The sequence below is a fragment of the Oculina patagonica genome, chromosome 9 (assembly GCF_052425735.1).
Source record: "Oculina patagonica isolate OP01 chromosome 9, crgOcupat, whole genome shotgun sequence".
Taxonomy (NCBI): domain Eukaryota; kingdom Metazoa; phylum Cnidaria; class Anthozoa; order Scleractinia; family Oculinidae; genus Oculina; species Oculina patagonica.
The window spans coordinates 236,517-255,780 of record NC_135766.1 but is presented as its reverse complement, the minus strand read 5'-3'; the positions used below and the strand labels follow the sequence as shown (position 1 = coordinate 255,780).

The following is a 19,264-nucleotide window of genomic DNA, read 5'->3' as shown; positions in this document are numbered from 1 at the left end:
TTGAAAGTGCTTCGTTTTCAAAAAATTGAAATGCTTCATTTTCGAGGTTTAAATTGCTCGTTTACAAGTTTAAAGGAACTTAATGTGCTTTTTTTACTTAAGCGGCCAAACAAACGGGCGAGTAAGCGAAATAAATTCATTTTTCCGGCTAGAAGTATCCGACGAGACAGGTGGTTTGCTTTCGCAGGTGAAACTAAGCTATCATGCCAATTTTCCTTGATGACGAAATTATTTGTTCAAAGCGCTTGCCATTCAAGATTGCGTGACGATCCCAAAGAGCGTCTGCGCAAGAGGCTTCCTAAACGTTATCGAACGTTAACATGGCGGTCGATTCAGACAGGGTTATCAACATGGCGAGAATTCTCGCTATCGTGCACATCGTTGTCGGGTTTTTACTCATCTGCTTTGGCATCGCAGAGCGTGCTGTGGAGTACTTCTGGACAGGTTATGGTGGTTTTGGCATTTGGATCGGTATTTGGGTGAGTTTCTTGCGGCCTGATTACATGGACGCAATCTTTCATTCGAAAAGCGCGTTGATACATAAGTATTGAGGAAGTAACAGGTTATTTAATTTAATTTGGCACTGGCTCTAAGTCATTAGATGTTTTATTTATTGGCAAGACTAGTGCAATGTTGAAGCAAACCTCGGCCATGTTGCACTTGTTGCGGTGTCGAAACTGTTCAGTGATGAACGAGGCATGAGGCAATATTCAGTACTCGATTGTAGCTTGCAGGCAAATTTGCTGATCTGTCACTTTCATATGTAAAATCGAACAATCTCGCAGCTGATTAAGGGCCTCTTCATATGAGCCCAGTTGACAAGGCTGGCGCAGTTGCCGAGATTTTGTCTCGTTCATATTTCTATTCCTGCCATTTAGTATTTTTACAGGTTAAAAACATTGTGTATAAATCGGTTATTACAAACTAAAGACATCGACTGGTTGTTCTTGGGCCATTAAGGGTATCTTCATATGAGTCGTTTAACTGGCTGTCTTGTTTACCGGGACGAATTTTGTCGTCTGTTCATATGACTGAATTTAAGCCCGATTGACCGAGTTTAAATTCAAGAGACGAATCCAAGATAGGGTTGCATCGTTCGCGAATATCGTAGCTTAAGCGACATTTGTAGCTTTACTTATAAGGCAAATTCGGGCACTTCTAAAATGAAAATACATGCAAGGCAAAATTGTGCCTCTTTGGCCGTCCAGGTGGGAAAGCGAATCTATTTTCACAGAACAAGGTTCACCGATTTATACAACTGCGATCTCGGGGACCGGGCTAGCCCGCCTTATCAAAATCGAATCGGCCAAGATATGGGGCATAAGTAAGAGGCCTAGCGAGAAAACTACAAAGAGAAGCAAACGGGAACAAATTTTAACCCCTTTTCCGGGTTTGTATCATAACACACCGGCTCATGAAAGACACTACAGTGGTGTCCCAGAGCTGGGTTCGCTACAAAGATTTAGTCCGTTAATATTTCAACATATTTCAAGCAATTTCATATTTTTAATTCACTCTTATAGTTTAAAATACTGAAATACTTTAAAACTCTCATTTAGGTCGCTTATTAGTCTGCGAAGAGATTATTTATTTCGTTCGGGTATGAATGTTGATTAGATGTAAATTTTAAGCGTTTATAGTTTTTAATTGTCGTGAATAAATGTTTTGCTCCGGTTGTCAACGCGTTCGACAAACAAGGTCACTGTAGGCGTTCAAATAAATTTTCACAAAATTTGATCAGTCAAATCTTTTGTGTGTATGTAAAGTTGATAAAAGTTGATTAACGATTGATAAGGCGGTGTTACCAGTTATAACTATTAAATCCTGACTAGTTCTGCGATAAGGTAAACTGCGGCCAAGTGGTCGAATCGGTATAAAGAACGAGGCATGAAATAAATTGTTGCTCTAAAGTTGCGTGAAATCGTGTATTTATAAAGCTGCTGACTTTTTTTTCTTTGTCACAAATTCAATCGAAAGATGAGAAAGTCTACTTAGTGTAGTGGTCCGTGAACAACTAGTTGCGCCATGTGTTGGTTTAAAATATACTTGTTAAAGCACTTTAATAACAATTTTTACGTCTTTTCTAACCTTTAAAAAAGGGAAAAAATAATGATAAGGGTATATATGCGTAAGCAGCGTTGAACGAAGAAAAAAATAAAATAAGAAACGAACGGCAACTAATACGCCTTCCCGGGTTTGATCTATTAGATTTCATTGACTGAACGCGTATGTTGTTTATTTTAAGCTTGGCCTGTGGACTCGGCTTTACTTGAATCCTTTAGTTTAGTCGAGCCCGATTGTTATCAAACAAGGGGTTTTATACATTTTATTTGACAGTCATATTTCTTATCATTAGAACTACACCCTTAAGTAGGTTTAGTACCTACAATAACCTGAGAGGGTTATAACTACACCTTAAAAATCCGATTGTTAATTCAAGATAATACAGTTTCCATGGCAACGTAATGCTAACAAGCATGCCTGGCCAACATTTTAATTTCTCTCTGGGGAGACTTTTCATCTCCCCCCACTCCCATCACTGAATATTCATAAATTTAAAAGGTTCCTAGGAAATTTGGTCAAGGAATCAAGACACGTGCAGTTGAAATACTTTACGTCTTCCGTTCTTATTGTGATAGTGTTGTTCTTCTACTCAGATGTGCTTCGCTGGAGGTCTTGGTATCCCTGGCACTCGCAAAGAACGAACTACTTCCCGCAATGCATTCGTAAGTTTATATAAAAAAGTGGACTATTTTTGTGGTTAAAACATTCCCTGTACGTGATTTTAGGCTGTGTCTTGTAGTAAGAGTTCACTTTTGTTTCAGTAAGATATACATCAAAGTTTTTCGTTTTAGGATTTTAGAGAAACCAAGGTAACAAGGTACCAAGGTACAGTCTTAATTGTCGAAGCATATTTCCAGCAACTTCGTCCAGGCAAAAAAAAAAAAAAAAAAAAAAAAAAAAAAACAATAAACAAATTAAACAACCAGAAAGTTATACGGCATCAAACTCTCCATCTTGTTAATCTTTCCGTGCCCTTTTCATTGCCGAATTTGCCGAAGTTAAGCTCATCACATAAATACTTTTCCACCAGTTTTAGATCGCCTATAGTGTGGAACCAATCATGCATGTTCACTTCTTTCTTTAAGGCTGGTATATTTATGGGTTTCTCCATCACCTCAGCTGTATTCGGTGGAATAATTATTATCTGCTACAGCATAGCAATTGCTATGTATCGATACAGGTATGACGCCTACTGGTACGACTACAACGACAATGACTACAGTGGCACGGCGTCCTGGAGAACGGAGAGTCCCACAGAGGATTACTGGAATAGATGGACTACTAACGGGCCTACTTGGGGATGGTGGGGTACTACTCCGAGACAGTACATCACACGATATGGCAGAGACCACCGATACAACACAGAAATGGCTCTCAGTGCGTTCATTTTGATTCTTGGTATTGTCGAGTTTGCCACTGGAATCTGGGCTGCTGTGTGTCTATGTCTGATGAACCCATGCACATGTTGCTATAATAGCTCTCCGCCGCAACAGGTAAGCAGCCTCTCTCCAGAGAGAAGTGCTGTGAAAAATGGCGAAATTTGCTCCAAGAGCTGCTCAAAGGTTATAATAAGATACCGAAATATGTCCATAGATTGCAAAGTTATGCTCATAAAAAAACTAGCTTTCTTATGCTAACCATTATCGGACAAAAAGCTCTAAACAATTAAAGTTGAGCTGTTTTTTGTTTCGATCAGAAAGGGCTGCATGATTCAGAGTGTTACACTCGCCACGCGAGTGTAACAGTCTGCAACCTCTTTGTTTAGAAAGTGTGTTGTTGTTCTGTGATTTCTGTCAAGCGTAAATATATTTATCTAAGTCGTGAAAATTTTAGTTGCTGTGTGTGAGGAACAGGGCGAGTTGTGGGTCAGTAGCTGATAGCCTACCGTTTCTGTCAATTGTTATTTTAATTTTTATAACTGATGATATAAAAAGGTAATCAAATGATATACTCTTACATTTAGGAATTAATTTCATCTGCATTTTGTAAGAATTCGAATAATTCCCTTCTCCTATAGGCCGGTGATTATGTACCAAAATTATATACAGCTTATTGCAAACATCTGTGTCACTGTTGCAAATATCTTATCAAAGGAAACATTTCTAACAACACCAAACATTGCAAACAAATTTAAAATGTCAAATGAATTCTACTGAACCGCTTAAACGACGATTTTACAAAACAGCTACAGGTGAAATTTAACCTATAGTTTAGTTGGTTTTTGTGAACTTTGAAATTCATTTTCTGAGGCTCTGATAAGAAATAACTGTAAGCAACATTACTGATCACGGATAATTACTTACATTTTTAGCTTTTCAATAGAGAAGAACATAACGAAACTGAAATGATATTGATTATTCCGGTACTTGAATATTGTCCGACTAAAATTAGCATTTCTCAATTTCCTGCTGGGATCCGTCTTCAGTAATCCTCACTTTTTTTTCACTTAGGGACAAACGATGTATACTGCAAACTCTGGTTACGCCATGAGTCAATTCCCTGGTGGTGGCCCTGTGGCCGTTCCAATGCAAGCAGGTGGCGGCATGGTTGCAGTGCACACTCTCCCACCAGGGGTGCAAGGAGCACCGCCTCAAATGGTCGTTTTACCTGTTACTGGAGGGGTGGGTTCTCAACCTCAGTTCGTTCAGGTTCCTACATCTGGAGCCATGCCCACAGGTTACCAACCTCAGCAGGTCGTGATGCCGCCGACCGCCAGTCATGGAGGGTACGCTAGAATGCAAAACGAACAGGTACCATATTGGTTTTTGTCTCATGACGCCTTTTGCTAGATATGACCAATTTTTCACTGTTCAATGTCAAAATCAAAATATGAAGGAACACGTCTGGGAGGGGTGGGGAATTCAGTGCAAAAAAAGCGTATGAGCTTCCCAGTGCGTAGTGAATTTTAGTAGGAAAACGCGCTTCTCGTGAGTCGTTCGTAACGAAACTATTCCTTATAAGAAGACATTCTGCATGGAAGGCACCAACGGACATTATTACTTTTGGGAGTCTCGCCGCATATTAAGCAATGTGTTTAGGTTTAATTTCGAGGCTAATTGGTAGCAACACAGCAATGCATTTCAAGAATGTTGAAGGGATAAAGTACTTTCGATCCTACACGAAATGCGCGTTGTACAGCAAGATAAAAATAGCAGTGAAATTATATTGTAGGATCTTTTCGGACACAAGGGTCTGTCCTTGCATTTTAACTTGATAACAACACCCTTACACGTGTAATTCATTACGCATCTCTTTTGAAAGGGATGCATATATTTTTTTTGTTAAACCTGAAACATTGCTTTACGGTTTCCATTGATAATGCAAATATGTCTTTTGAGCTATCGAAGTGCCCCTTTAAATTCTATTTTTTTATGTCTTTCGGTTCTCATGTTAACAGCACTACCCACCACCTATGTGTCCTGAATGAAATTGTTTATGCACACTTAAAGTAGACTTATGTTGTTAATTTTGCTTTATTTAGGATCCGGTGGTGACTTGAGATTTGCATTCAAGCTCGGTGGGCTTCTGGAAAACACAAAAAATGCTAGACGGACCAAAGATCATAAAAAAAAAAAAATGTTAAAATGTTTAGGTCGTTGTTTCTGTAAGCGGTAAGCCAGCCGACACTATCAGTACCCGGGGGTGTTATTTTATTTATGGGTCGGAGGGGGAAGTGCTTAGGATTTTGTGAGACTTCTTAACATGCTTACATGTACCGTGCAGCTTTAGGTCAGTTTTCCTCGAGGAATTAAGTTTATTTCGCTAAACACTTAGTGGTGAGAGTTAAGATTTTGTTGCTACATTTTTTGAACAGATGTTTAACAAGTAGTTCTAGAAATACCTCTCGTTTTTGGTACCATTTTACTACTTTAGCTCATAACTTTATCTAAAAGGGTCGTACAACTCACATCAACATAGGTCAGCAATAATGTAACCCTCTGAAATATGGTACTGTTCTTGTTCGTCATTACAAATAAAACGTCAATCATCGGTTGTTTGTGTCAATTGTTTCGCGCGCACGTGCACGAAACACGTGACACTATTATTTTGTCCTAGTACGTCAGTTGAAGTTTAAGTAAGAGGATAAACGTTGATAATTTCTGCTTTCAAACCTGTTTGCCATATCCAGGACTTTCATATCTCTAATACGACGACTGGCTGAACGTTGGAACAAGCAAAATGGAGTATAAAACAAACTGGAGCAAATCATTTTCACTTTTTTCCTTCTCCGATTTCGTCCGTGCCGCCACAGGCGGCCCAGACGTTGTGTATTCGGTCAACGTGACATATTGATGACATGTTGATGTTGGCGATTACCTTACGTTTTTAGCCGTTTAAGACAATGTATGAGAATGCTTCGGAAATTGCTCTAGATACTAAATGGGAAAAACAATTGAAACAGAATTGGCTTATCTTTTGTTTGCCTTGCATTATTCTGACTTCCCGGTGGGCCAACGGTCCTCACTGCAAGAGCTATAAATTCAATTTGTTCCTCTTGAAGTTCCAATGTTCACCACAACTGCTCGAGAAACGCTCGTTTTTGAGCGCTGGATGCCCATTTCTGCTTACGCTTCGTCTCGAAGCGGTATCCTGTTATCTTAAATTCTTGCCTAGCGACCGAGCCATCTTGAAATAGTAGCCCTCGACCGTAAAGGGGCACAGGGTAATTGCCATTAGGTAAACGCAACGAGCGAACAATATTTAACTGATCTTACCGCTTCAAAGCGCTGTTGAATTGAGCTGCAACTAAAGTCAGTTAAATATCGTTCGTTCGTTGCGTTTTGCGTGATGACAACTGCTCTGTGCCCCCTGTGCCTCTCCACGGTTGAAGAGGCCGGGGTGCTGGCCATGGGAGTTATGTAGATCGAGAGGAAGAGGTCTTATTGGTTTGGGAGCTTTAATGGTTGGGCAATATATTTGCAAGGGATATGTAGATACAGTAGAGAACAGACAATAAGCAATAAGCGCCCAAATCTATACCTCAGGTGCTTCGTTTCTAGTTCTGGTATTGCGCGTTTTCGTTTTTGGGTTTTAAGTGCCTCCCGCTTAAGTCATCGTTTTATATTCTATCTTGATTTCGGTTTTATTTATCCCCTCGACTTTTTTCTGTTTTTGTTTATTTCTACAAAAATAAATTGTCATCAAGTTTGAAAGACTAACAGATATGACCACGTAGGATCACGCAGGGCATGCTGGTATCCAATAGGCCAATTCCGATATATTAAAATTCTAACTTGGCTTCGAGGCTTGGGGGAATAAAACAAAATTAAGTATTTATTTATTCATCGACCTCGATGTTATATCTATTGTTTTATTCCCCCAAGCCTCGGAGCCAAGCTAGAACTTTAATATATCGGAATTGCCCTATTTACATTTTTCTCTCGCACAACTTCCTTGTTCGTAGTCACGTTTTTCAGTATGGTGGATAACGTGGTGAATACCATCTCATTGGCGAGACTTCTTGCCTACGCAAACGTTATCGTCGGATTTCTATTATTTTGTCTCGGTATCACTGATCGTATCTTGGAGTATGCTTCGACCGGTTCTGTAGGTTTTGGAATTTGGATCGGCACATGGGTGAGTATTGGTGAAGTCTTTTATCGCCTGTCTGTTAGTGTGAAAAAACTTATCTTATAAACTTAGAATGATTTAAAGGTACCTTTATCTATCCGCTTAAGGGAGATTATATTTGATTTGCAATTATTCCGTTGCTTCTTAAGGGACTCGCGTTGGGCCAAATCTCTGAGATGAATAAAATTTCAGCGACTGTACAAGTAGTGGACGGTACGAACATCACATATGAGCAGTAAGTTGTAAACTAAAAATCTTAAACAGGGTTTACAATACTTGTGATGGGACTTGTGCACGGAAGGAAACTAAGTGACACCCTCGGCTGGCCTCTTGGCGAATTTATTCGATTGATGAAATTCCACATCATTGCAATTCAGACTGGTATTGATAAATGATTATTAAGGTATGGAGGCCTCTTTAATGCAAGTGTATTTTATTTTTTTCCCAGCCGTGGAATGTTAATTAATATGGTTAACAGTATAATTTTTGATAACCTATAGTGTTGGAAGAACTTCACACACATATTGAACTCGTGGCGAATATATTTGACTGCTGAATTTCAAAATTACTTTTAATTCTGGCTGATACTGCAATATGCTTAAAGCACCTTGATCTCTATGTAAAAGTAGTGACATTTGTTCAAAAATATATTTTGCAACATGACAAAACAAGCGGGTAGTACATCTACGGCTGTTCCACTGTACAGTAAAAGTCGAAAAGAGTGTCAAAAATTTCCCGTTGTTGGAGCCATGTTTTCAGATTTAGTTTTGTACTGGTGCGGATACCAGTGCCGCCGGTCAATGGGAATAATTTTGAACAATTGCAATACGCTCTATGCTATACTATGCAATAATACTTGCAATACTATGTTCAGACTAACAAGAACTTGCACGAATTTCTGTAATGACTTTCGAACTTGTGGATTTTGCAATTGGAATTCATTTAACAGAAATCATATTAATAATTTCAAGCTATCTTCATGCGGTTGTAAGAGTGTGATAAGATTGCCAAAGGTTTTAGCAAAAATGGGCTAAGATTTCCAAAGGAAAAAAAGAAAAAGATGGACTTTGGACCGACAATTTCATGTCCGATTCAGATAACAAGCCAAATTCATCAGCAAATCGATGTGAAGTTATCGGTGAATAAAACATATACAGATGTATTTTAGGACCGGCTCTCGGTCTTTGCGGTGAGTTTTAATATATATTCTCATCAAGCACTCTCAGGTTGTTTCTGTTTTTTTTTTTGGTTTAAAATAAAAGGGAAAACCCCACACAAAATTATATTTTCCAATGAAATAGCGAAAGACTTTCCCTTCTACAAGCGAAAAAAAAAAAAGCTTTCAAGATGGTGTTAAATACCGAAGAACATACCTGTAACGTTCAACTGAGGCTTAGTACATTACATTTCACCTTACAATGTAACACAAGATTACTCTTTTACAGATGTGCATCACTGGAGCAGTTGGCATTCCTGGCACTAGACCTAGAGGAGAAATATCAACTTTCCGCGATGCTTTTGTAAGTTGAACCCCCCCCCCCACATTTTGTAAGTTGAACCCCCCCCCCCCACATACACACACACACACCCTCTATAAGGCGCGAAACATACCACATCTTGCACTAAAAAGGGCATACCATACTATTTAGGGTTCGGCATAGTATATCATAAATATCTTTTTGTAGTGAGTACCCCCACTGAAGAAATTGTGAATTCACGAAATACTATCATGAAAATAAAGTAGTAGTAGTAGTTGTAGCCCTTCACTCCTTCTCAGAAGTATAGTCTCTCGCCATAGCCCCCTGTCCTGTGCATCCCTCTCTAGCTGGTCCCATCTCTTGCCCATGGATTTGATCTCTGCTTCAAGTGAACGTCTCCAGGTGTTCCGTGGTCGACCTCTCTTTCGACTCCCTTGAGGATTCCAGTTCAAAGCTTGTGATGGTACGCGCAGGCTTCCGTAATGTGTGACCTAGCCATTTCCATTTCCTTCTCCGGATAGCTTCCTCCACTGAAGTTTGCCCAGCACCAAGCGTTTGAAAATAGCTTAGCGACCCGTCCTTTTGGTTCAAATTACCTGCGGACACCACCGAAGAAGGGATAATGTTCACCGCACCGCACGGTAATAACATTATCCCTTCTCCGGTGTCCGCAGGTAATTTGAACCAAAAGGACGGGTCACTAAGCTATTTTCAAACGCTTGGTGCACGGATCACACAGTCAACGCACGTTTCAATGGCTCTCGATGGAAAAGCCTTGTGACATTTGCAAGCTAAATTTGCTCCTTGGCGGGCATATTTATCAGATGAAGCACAGAAATGGTTGAAGCAACTATCGGCGGTGCTCTGAGCGAAAATTTGGGGCGATCGGAGCCTTTGGGGCGAATTTATGGCTGAATTCCTTCAGTCGATCTGCTGGCCTTCGGCACTCGAGTGCCCAACCTTGAGGAATTATATATAGAGAGGAAACCAGCGAACCTAAAACTCACTGGAATCGCTTCAAAACGCCCCCCAAACGGCATAGAAACACAAGATTTACATAGAAGAGGATAGGTAAAGCGATTTTATCGGATATTTTCCCTTTATTTTGAATTATTTTTTACGATCATTATATTCCCATACAAACCCTTATAACAACGTTATTACGCAATGTCATTTGTAGTCTTTTTGTTGACGGCTCCTTTAGGAGCTTGGGCTACCTGTGTTTAGACATTCACGTTGTTGTTGACCAGAGTTTATTACAGTTAAAACATTGTTCGGCTAACGGTTATTAAATATACCTGCCAACTTTTCACAAGTCAAATGCGTGAGATGACCATCTCCAACTTTCCGAAGATATTCCGACTATTTCCAGACATTCCGAAGATGTTCCGATGACTTCCGAGCATTGCCGAAGAGCACCGAAGACGTTCTGACAAAGTCGGGGGAAAGTCCACTCAAACGCCAATTTCGATGCTCATTTTTTGGACTTTTTTCGCAAAAATTGAATTGAATTTACATTTTAAGAGTAACAAAGCAAGATTTGTCAGTCAGGCGTGAGAAATTGGCCTGTACGCGTGAGATCAACATTTTGAATCTGCAGGCGTGAGACTCACGCATAATGCGTGAGAGTTTGTTGTAAATAAAGGTGACGGGAATACACAGACTCCTACGTTCGTGACATTTGTACTTTTGCCGTTCAATGGTAAGTTCGGTCTTTCGACCTTATTTGCTTCTGACTTCTTTCTGAGGGTACTGTTTTTATTTGGAGGAATTATGTATTGAATAGTTCGAGCCGTCTGATTGTGGCCAAGGAAATGTATAGAGGTCATTAGTCCGCGCTGCGTGGTTTCCGTTTGTAGAGTTGAATGACACCTCTAAATTTGTACTCTGCCACATGTTGTGCTAGTTCAGTTTGTTTTGGCTCAATTCTATTTGCAAGATATGCTTTACGCTCTGAAAATGTTCGCCCTTGAAGGAAAAGACCTATATGTTCCGTGAAAATGTAAACTACTTGCATTTTATTGACGCCGCGCCCGGCATTTTAATCAATACTGTTGCAAGATGTATTGTCTTATCACGGATTAAATCTTGGTCCGGCTTCGCCAAAAGGAGGACTTTGCATACCCCCTGGGGTGAAACACGCGCGTTTTTAGGTAATCAATGGCTTCCAACATGGCGGACACGTGCCTGATAAAGCAGTTATGGTAAGTCAAACCTTTTGATTTTATTATTCTATGTGTTATGTTTCGACAGGAATAGTCTTACGAGTGAGACAAACCTATAACATTGTGTTATCGTCGTGTTGTCTGTAGCCTGTCATCCATGACTGTTGAGCATGAATATTCAAGGCATGTTTTGAATTGCAGATAGATATACTAAATCCTGGTGTCAATAGGTCAATGATATGCAAATCAAGTTTTTCGTAATTTATTCTATTTCTAGGACCTAATTGACTCCAATTGACTCCTCGTTTTCACGAAAAATTTTGAAGTTGAAAAAAGGTATTTTTGGCGCAATCTTCGGTTGGATTAAGGAGATCATATCACACAGTCTTAACGTGGCGAGTAGCTTCTCTGCCGTTTCATAACTCGTCCTTGTTATTTCTTTCTCATTTTACAGGAGCCAGTTCCTTCGACCTCTGCGGAGGTTATCGAAGATAGCCAAGGCAAGCGCCCTCATGTTTCGAGCGGACAAACGCCGAAGAAGAGGAGTCGAGTGCCTTCGACAACAGAGCCGAATTCAACTCCCAGAACTACTCGTTCGTCTAGGAGAGTTCTCTTCTCGCCTCAAAGGAGTCCTTCGATTCGTGTAAGTGTATTTTATTGTACTGTAGAACACTTAAAGTTTACTATGTCTTAAGAATCGGCACATCATGTAAAGGAATCACTATAAACAGTGCATTTTACTCTCTTTTTTCATGTCTTTGTATGTTAGGTGGCTACCAAATTGTTGGCCAAAGCAAAGTCACCGGCGAGAAAAAAACACAACATTTGGACAAACAAAGAAAATGCTGCTCTTGTGCAGTTTGTGGCCCTGCACAAAGACCTTCAGGAAACTGACAAGGAATGGCCTTCAATGAGAGCGACCCACAGCTACTGGGAAGATGCAGCTTCTTTCATCAAAAACATGTCAGGGACAGCATTTATGAGGAAAGGTATTTTGAAAGCCTTTTTGAATATCATTTTATAATCCATTTTCATTAGATACATAGATAGATAGATAGAAACTTTATTGACATTAACCACCTAGCTGGGGAAAACTCCCCCACTAAATACGGTGACATAAAAGAGAAGATGCTAAAAAACTAAAGCTATTTACAAAAATAAAATTTAGATCTAAGTTTCATTGGTATAAATAAGTCCTGGAAAAAAAAATTAAAGAGTGAACCTTTGAGAATATTTAAGGATGCCATTTGTTGTTGTAGGTTCTTCTGTGCGACAACAAGTACAATGTACACTTGCAAGAAGATACAAAACAGTGGAAGAGGCAGAAATTGGTCTCGGTGTTACCATTGACACATATCAAGGTGATGATGCGTCAGCGCTGGATTGCAGTAAAACCCTTAATTCTCCTGACTTATCAGAGATTATCAAGCATATGACCCGACGACAGGCAATTGATGTTATGCATCAAATCATGGAATGGACTGAAAGGGAGACCAGAGCATACATTTTGGAAAACCTATCAAAAAAGTTCCTCAACAAACAGCAGTTATTGGAAATTGTGAAGAACTGCCTGTTACTTGCAGATAGGGAAACACTTCTGGAATCTGGAAATGAGATTTTCATGAAATTAGCAACAGATATCGGGATTGACAGTAATCCAAGAGACTTTGTTGAACTTTCGCTAACGGCGATGAAACGGTTACAGGAGAAAGGGAAAAACAACCTTGTTTACAAGTTCTGTGCTTGTGTGGGCAAAGATAGACCAGGGAAAGAGGTGCCTCTTATGCCCTTGGAGAGAATGCCATTTGGTCTCTTAGAGTACTCTATTGAATTCTTCACCTGCACAAACATCCACCAGGTGATTTATTAACATTGATATAGTTTGTTTGCATCAAGCAATACGCAGTCGATTGAGGCTTAGTGGCCTAATGAGTGGGGCGCTGGATTGTGGAGCGAAAGTTCCGGGTTCAAGCACTTACTGGGGTCAATAATTTACTCTCATAGTGCCTCTTTCCACCCAGGTGAATAAATGGGTACCGGCCAAAAAAAGCTGGAGTGGGTACCCTGCCATGGACTAGCATCCCATCCAAGGGAGAAGAAATATTCTTAGCTGCTTAATGCCATCAAAACCAGAATAAGCTCTGGCAGTATGCACCACTTGGCTTCTGGCTACTCTTGGTTACTCTTATGATTATTGGCATTGGCAACTTACAAATAACAGTGTCCTCAATAAAAAAATTCCCTCTCTGATTAAAATTTTATTTTTATTCTTCATTTAGAGTTAAGATTCCCTGTGAGGGTCAAATGAAAATGTATGAAAATGATACTAATATTTATTTGTTAACTTTGTATTTTGTCTTGTACAGATATCTGTTCCAGAGGATTTTAAACTGTGGCATGAAACTATGCTGACAGAATTCCCTATGCGTTTTCAGCGTCTTTTTGCTGGTCCAATGTGGAGTGGAACTGACAAACAAGACTTCTTAAATCCACTTAAGGTAACCACAGAAAAATGCAAATTTTAGCTTGCTGCATTTGATAAAGATTTTAGATGTTCAAATTTTATTATGCATTCACTATGTATATTGTTTTTAAGTCATTGCTTGGTCCCTTTTATTGTTCTACCTTCTGCTAACATGGTTGTATCCTTTCGCTCAGGCACGAACAAATGTACCTTGCAGAAGCATCACAACACAATGGAGAGACAATACCAGAAGTCACCCTTCAAGCAAAGCACTGATGTCCAGGTAAACTTCCTTTTAGTGGAACCTATTTGTCAAGCAAAACTTCAATATGAATTTTTTTTTAATATATGCTAACCAGCCAATGTGCAATGGAATGTATGCTGTCACCCTTTCAAAATTACATATTTGTGGACCATAAAAATATGATATCTGTTTTGTGTTTTAAACTGTACAACTGAGGTGGAATTTATTTTAACAACTGATATAAACCCCCCTGCCTTAAAAAAGGTTGCAGTAAAAATTGATATATACAGATGAAACAACATAAAATGCAATCTGAATTAATTACTAAGACTAAAACAGAAAATTCAACTAGAAATACAGTTTGGACTTGTATAACCCAAGCAATTTTTCAACAGCATTGTTATATCCTTCTGCTCTAAAAACATCCGGAAAAAGTGGAATATCTTACACTTCCTACAATCAATCTAAACCATTTTCGCCTACAATCTTTAGGATGCTGCATTGGATGCCCTCTATAAGGCAAATCCCAGTGGTAGATTTTGGCTGAAACTCGATGGTACAGATGGGAAACCATGCCTAATGCATCCAATGAAAGGAGTTTGGAATGGAGATGTTGATCTTGGATATGGGAAACTGAAAGAGCTGAGGGCGGAGTATGAAACCCGTCTGACAACATTTAAAGGGTCATCTCAGGCGCGAACCAGAGCAGAATTAGAGGGCAAGTTGAGAGAGAGGCTAGATGAATTAAAAGCAGATAGTGACTTTCTTCGTGAAGGATTGAATGAAACTGTTGACAACTACAGAAAGAAGTACAACAACAACAATACATCTGAAGAGGCGTTAAAGAGTGCAAATTGGGATGTTGTTGAATTCCAGACCCTCCTACAACAGGCGCAGTCCATGGCCAGTGTTATGGAAACAATCCTGAGTACGCTAAACCCTGCAACGTGCACAAATCGGATAGTGCAGAGGGCTAAAGCATCCATCAAAGACATCCAAGTGGATCAATATCTAAGGAACATCTTCAAAAAGAAGCGATCAGTGGCAAGTCATGTTCTTGTCTTCATGTTGTCAGATGAAAAGAGATCCCGAAAACCCTATGCCCTACCAGTACGATTCATACCATACAGGACACTTAAAGATCAGTATATCCGAGACCTGAGCAAGGACATCAAATTGAAGATGAAGGAGAGAGGCTTGAAATTAGTAGGTAAGATCAGTGTATCATGTGTATGTTATAATGTTAATGTTTTCTATCTGATGCGCTTAGCTTCAAAAATTTTCCAAGGACAGTTTCAATTTTTCTTACTTTGGGTCACAAAAGGGTCAGTTTGACAAAAACAAACCTATTCCTAGTGAAGTATATTACCTAAGAGTTATTTGACCTGATGATCATGTACACCAGTGTATTGTTAATATATAAGTTAGATAGAGAGTAAACTTAAGAAGGTGCAAGCCTTCAGAGAAAAAAAATATTATGAGCTACTAAATTTATTCCATTAAGCGCCCAACCTCAAATAAGCGTCCGCCTTGAATAAGCGCACACCCTGTAGGTAGGAAAAGCTAATAAGCGCCCAGCCTCGAAGAAGTGCCCAACTCGAATAAGCACCCACCCTCAAGGTCCAAAAAATGTAATAAGCGTGGAGGCTGCTTAATGGAATAGATATGGTATTTATTAAAAAGTATATATCTCTTTAGATCTACATATATTCTGTGTAGGTCAATATCCTATAATTAAAAAATATAATTTTGTTCAACATGCATCTGTTCATAGTTAGCAGTTACTAACTATGATCTGTTTTACTTCTATAATTATTATCATTATTTTAATTTTGTTTTTAAAAAACAGGAACAGTTTCAGATGGAGAGTTTTGTTCTCTGAGGACCCTTGGTGAAACAAGAGCCCTTCATGTATGGCAGTTAATTCACAGTGCCAAGGAAAGTGTCATAAAAATGAGCAAGCAAACATTGCAGACGATGCTGACAATGACTAACTGTAAGTGTACTTTATCTGCAACTTTTCATACTGGAGAAGATATAAAGGTGACCCCTTTGATGGGTGCACAGTACTAGAATCTTTCATTTTTATTCAGTCAACTGTATGTGATTACAAGCCTTTTTTATTAATTATTAACCTTTATTTTCAGTGGATGCAGATGGCTCTCCAAAGACTGCAGTTAACCATCCAGCCATACCTGGTTATGTCATCCTTCAGATCCATGAACTGAGGTATATGCAGGGCATGACCTTTGAGGATGCTATAACTTATGTACGGGGAGGTCTTGTGCCAGACGGTTACACTCCATACACCTTCAGAAAAGACACCCCAGAATCACTGCTTGACAAGTTGAGATCCATTGTTGGCACATTTATTTACCGCAATTCCATTGAGGAATTACTTCAGCAAGGTGTTAACTACAAACAACACTTGTATGTACCAGAGATTGACCCCCATACTGAAGATGAACGCCACGACCGTGGGGATCATAACCACATCTTCAAGAGAATGGCACAACATGTCAGAAATGGTGGCAACAGCAGCCTAAACTATGAAGCATTTGCCGATGTGCTTAAGGACCCAGCCAGTGGCTTGAAATATGCAGCTCTTACAGGGAAGCGTAAACAGAGCCTGAAGGATGCTGAAAGGTTACTTTCGTATCATGTCGTAACTTCTTTAGAGCGACATGGTCATCACCGGGAGGCCCAGCAGGTTAAGATCATGGTAAACTGGCATGACGCTTCTGATGGGCGTGGCTTGACCCAACTAACTCGTTGCCGGTACAACTATAATATGCTTGGATACATCCTTGATGAATGGATGCCTTGGCATCGTACCAATTATGATTTCTCATTAATTGATATCAACAGGTAACTAAACAAATATTTAATGCTTTAGTACAAGGATCAAACATCATACTATCAAGCAAGATCAACTTCTGTAAAAAGTAAAAACTTGGTTGTCTTTTTTGTCCATATTTATCTTTGTTTATTATGTCATTCAGTTCCATCCAGACATTTTATTATCTACCTTAAATTAAATCAAGATAATTATTTCCTTTTACAAATTAGTTATTGTAATAAGGGTATAAATAGGGATGAGGGGCTTTCTACAGATTTGTAAGAATGAAAAGGAGAAGGGGAAGGTGCAAAAAATTTATCTGTACAATGCAATAACACTATGGGCATTTTCTTTTTTTTATCTTACAGACCAGTGGAGAACATGTGTGGATTTTCCAGGGAGACTGTCATCGAAGTTACCAGTAACATAGAGAGTCAAGAACAAAGGAGGGTGCAAAATGATGCCGTTGGCTTTCCAGAGCATCCGCGTGCAGCTGTGACCGATGATCTCGAGACCTTCTACGGTATTACCCATAGAGACCTTGGGAATGTTTTCACTCTGAAGCAGTTTAAAGAGTACTGGCCAAAGGGTGTGAGGCAAGTGTTGACACAAACTTAAATGCCTTTTGCTTCTTAAATAATTTAGCTTGTTTGACATTGGCTATATGATTCATCTCTTACTCTTACACTGTAGGTCTGTCTCTTTTGGAAATCAATATTGTCAACCTTATAAGTAAATTGCATTCAAATGAAATCAAATCACAGCTCTAGCATAAGGAACAATTTATAGGATTCATTTCATTAAAAAAGGTTATTTTTACATAAAATCATTATTCACAGATTGTTTTGGCAGAAAAAAAAATTCTAGCATCATATTTACTGAATGTGGTAAATTTATACATGCCATTGCTTTTATTTGTTAAATGTAGGGAGTTCAGCAAGAGAATGGATTCAGATCTGCCATTTTACTACTGGACTCTCAATGAACGGTACAGGGATGAGGAATTACCATCCTTTGATGATTGCCCAGAAATTGACGACGAGCAAGACCTGCGAACACACCCTCTGCGCCTACATAGGCTACGCATTAACCAGAGAGAGGATAGCTCGCTTTTGGCATCGGCACGTGCATGTTTGGGACCTAGGCACAAAAGAACTTTGAGGCAGGCTTTTCATAAGCCAGAAGATGTTTTGCCACCCCCACCAGAGATTCAATTGTAATTCAATAGAGAATAAGCATCACATTTCATGATCTTCTAGATGCTTTTATCAAGAAACATATATGAATATATATGTTGTATGTAGTTTAAATTTATGTATTCTTTCCCTTTGTGTCAGATTTAGTTATAAATTCGATGTGATATACATGTTATGAAAAAGCAAATTCTTGACTGATGAGGGAAGTTTAAAAAAAAGATTTAAACTACAACATATTTTTAGCTCGGTTTGTTTAAGCATATGCATTCATATTTAATCTTAAGAGAATCAACATCAAGTGACTGTGATGCTTAATCTCTAAGTGCCAAGTGTGACTTGCAATTTGCAAACAAAATTATATTCAGGAGATTTGTTAATTAATTCAAAGAAGTATACCACACAATCTGTGTATGTACTTTAATTTTTTTTAATTAATTTTGTATTTCTCTTACATTAGCCATAATGGAAATGCCCTTGGAATGCCCCCAAGGCAAACAACTTGAGTAAAACTGAGCCCAAGTTATCAAAACATAACAAAGTCAAATGCAGTAAAATTGTAAATAATGGTACACACAGTCAAAATGTTTGAAAAGTTGAGATCCCATTTGACAACTGTTCATAACTTACAATAAATAATTGGTTTTCATGAAAAACAGATTCTGATGTATCAAGTAATGATTACATCACAAGCTTCTTAGTTAAATTGTTACATTGTACATGCACATGGGGCATGGATTGAAACTGAAAATATTGTTGTAGATGTTTTGATTGTAAATTTGTCTGTGTGTCTGTCATTTCTTATTATAGGTGTTAACTGCTCATTATAAGGCACGGTAAATCATTTAATTGAAAGGTTAACGACAATTCGTCAAAACACATACTTAGTTCTCTCATTAAGCTATGACACCTAGATTTCAATTTCTTTACTAGCAATGGTAATAGCAATAGTAGTTACTAGTCATTTTTACAATAATAAAATATATGTCAGTTGCTTCTTTGTATGGCTACTGCAACTTGACTGATGCAATTTAATAACAAGCTAACTTGGCTTAGAAATGTTATTTTGACTTAAAATGGTACAACATCAACAAGGTAAATAACACAATTGAAAGGCAACACATCACTGTCTTAAATGTCTCGACGCAATCAGAAATTGTTTGAGTGAGCCGAAACTATTTGGTTGAATGGACAAAGGACTAAAGTAGAAAGAATATTTAGGGATGGACCATTAGGTTTTTGAAGG

The 19,264-nt window shown here is 38.8% G+C and overlaps 2 protein-coding genes across 3 annotated transcripts; both read left to right on the top strand.

Annotated features, from left to right (window-relative positions):
- Positions 1-151: 151 nt before the first annotated feature.
- Positions 152-6,054, top strand: LOC144665322 (uncharacterized). Of its 2 annotated transcripts, XM_078526553.1 has the most exons (5): positions 153-479; positions 2,658-2,726; positions 3,150-3,557; positions 4,515-4,814; positions 5,546-6,054. In XM_078526553.1, exons 1-5 carry the CDS (start codon positions 321-323, stop codon positions 5,561-5,563), a joined length of 954 nt encoding a protein of 317 aa, XP_078382679.1. In that variant the 5' UTR covers positions 153-320; the 3' UTR covers positions 5,564-6,054. The 2 variants fall into 2 exon arrangements, with proteins under 2 accessions (XP_078382680.1, XP_078382679.1); XM_078526554.1 differs by lacking the exon at positions 2,658-2,726 and having other exon boundaries at positions 152-479.
- Positions 6,055-13,674: 7,620 nt separating this feature from the next.
- Positions 13,675-18,045, top strand: LOC144666701 (uncharacterized). The gene is made up of 7 exons (XM_078528083.1): positions 13,675-13,776; positions 13,937-14,025; positions 14,479-15,196; positions 15,836-15,982; positions 16,134-16,854; positions 17,194-17,421; positions 17,754-18,045. The coding sequence occupies exons 2-7, from the start codon at positions 13,975-13,977 to the stop codon at positions 18,043-18,045; spliced, it is 2,157 nt and encodes a 718-aa protein (XP_078384209.1). The 5' UTR covers positions 13,675-13,776; positions 13,937-13,974.
- Positions 18,046-19,264: the final 1,219 nt, after the last annotated feature.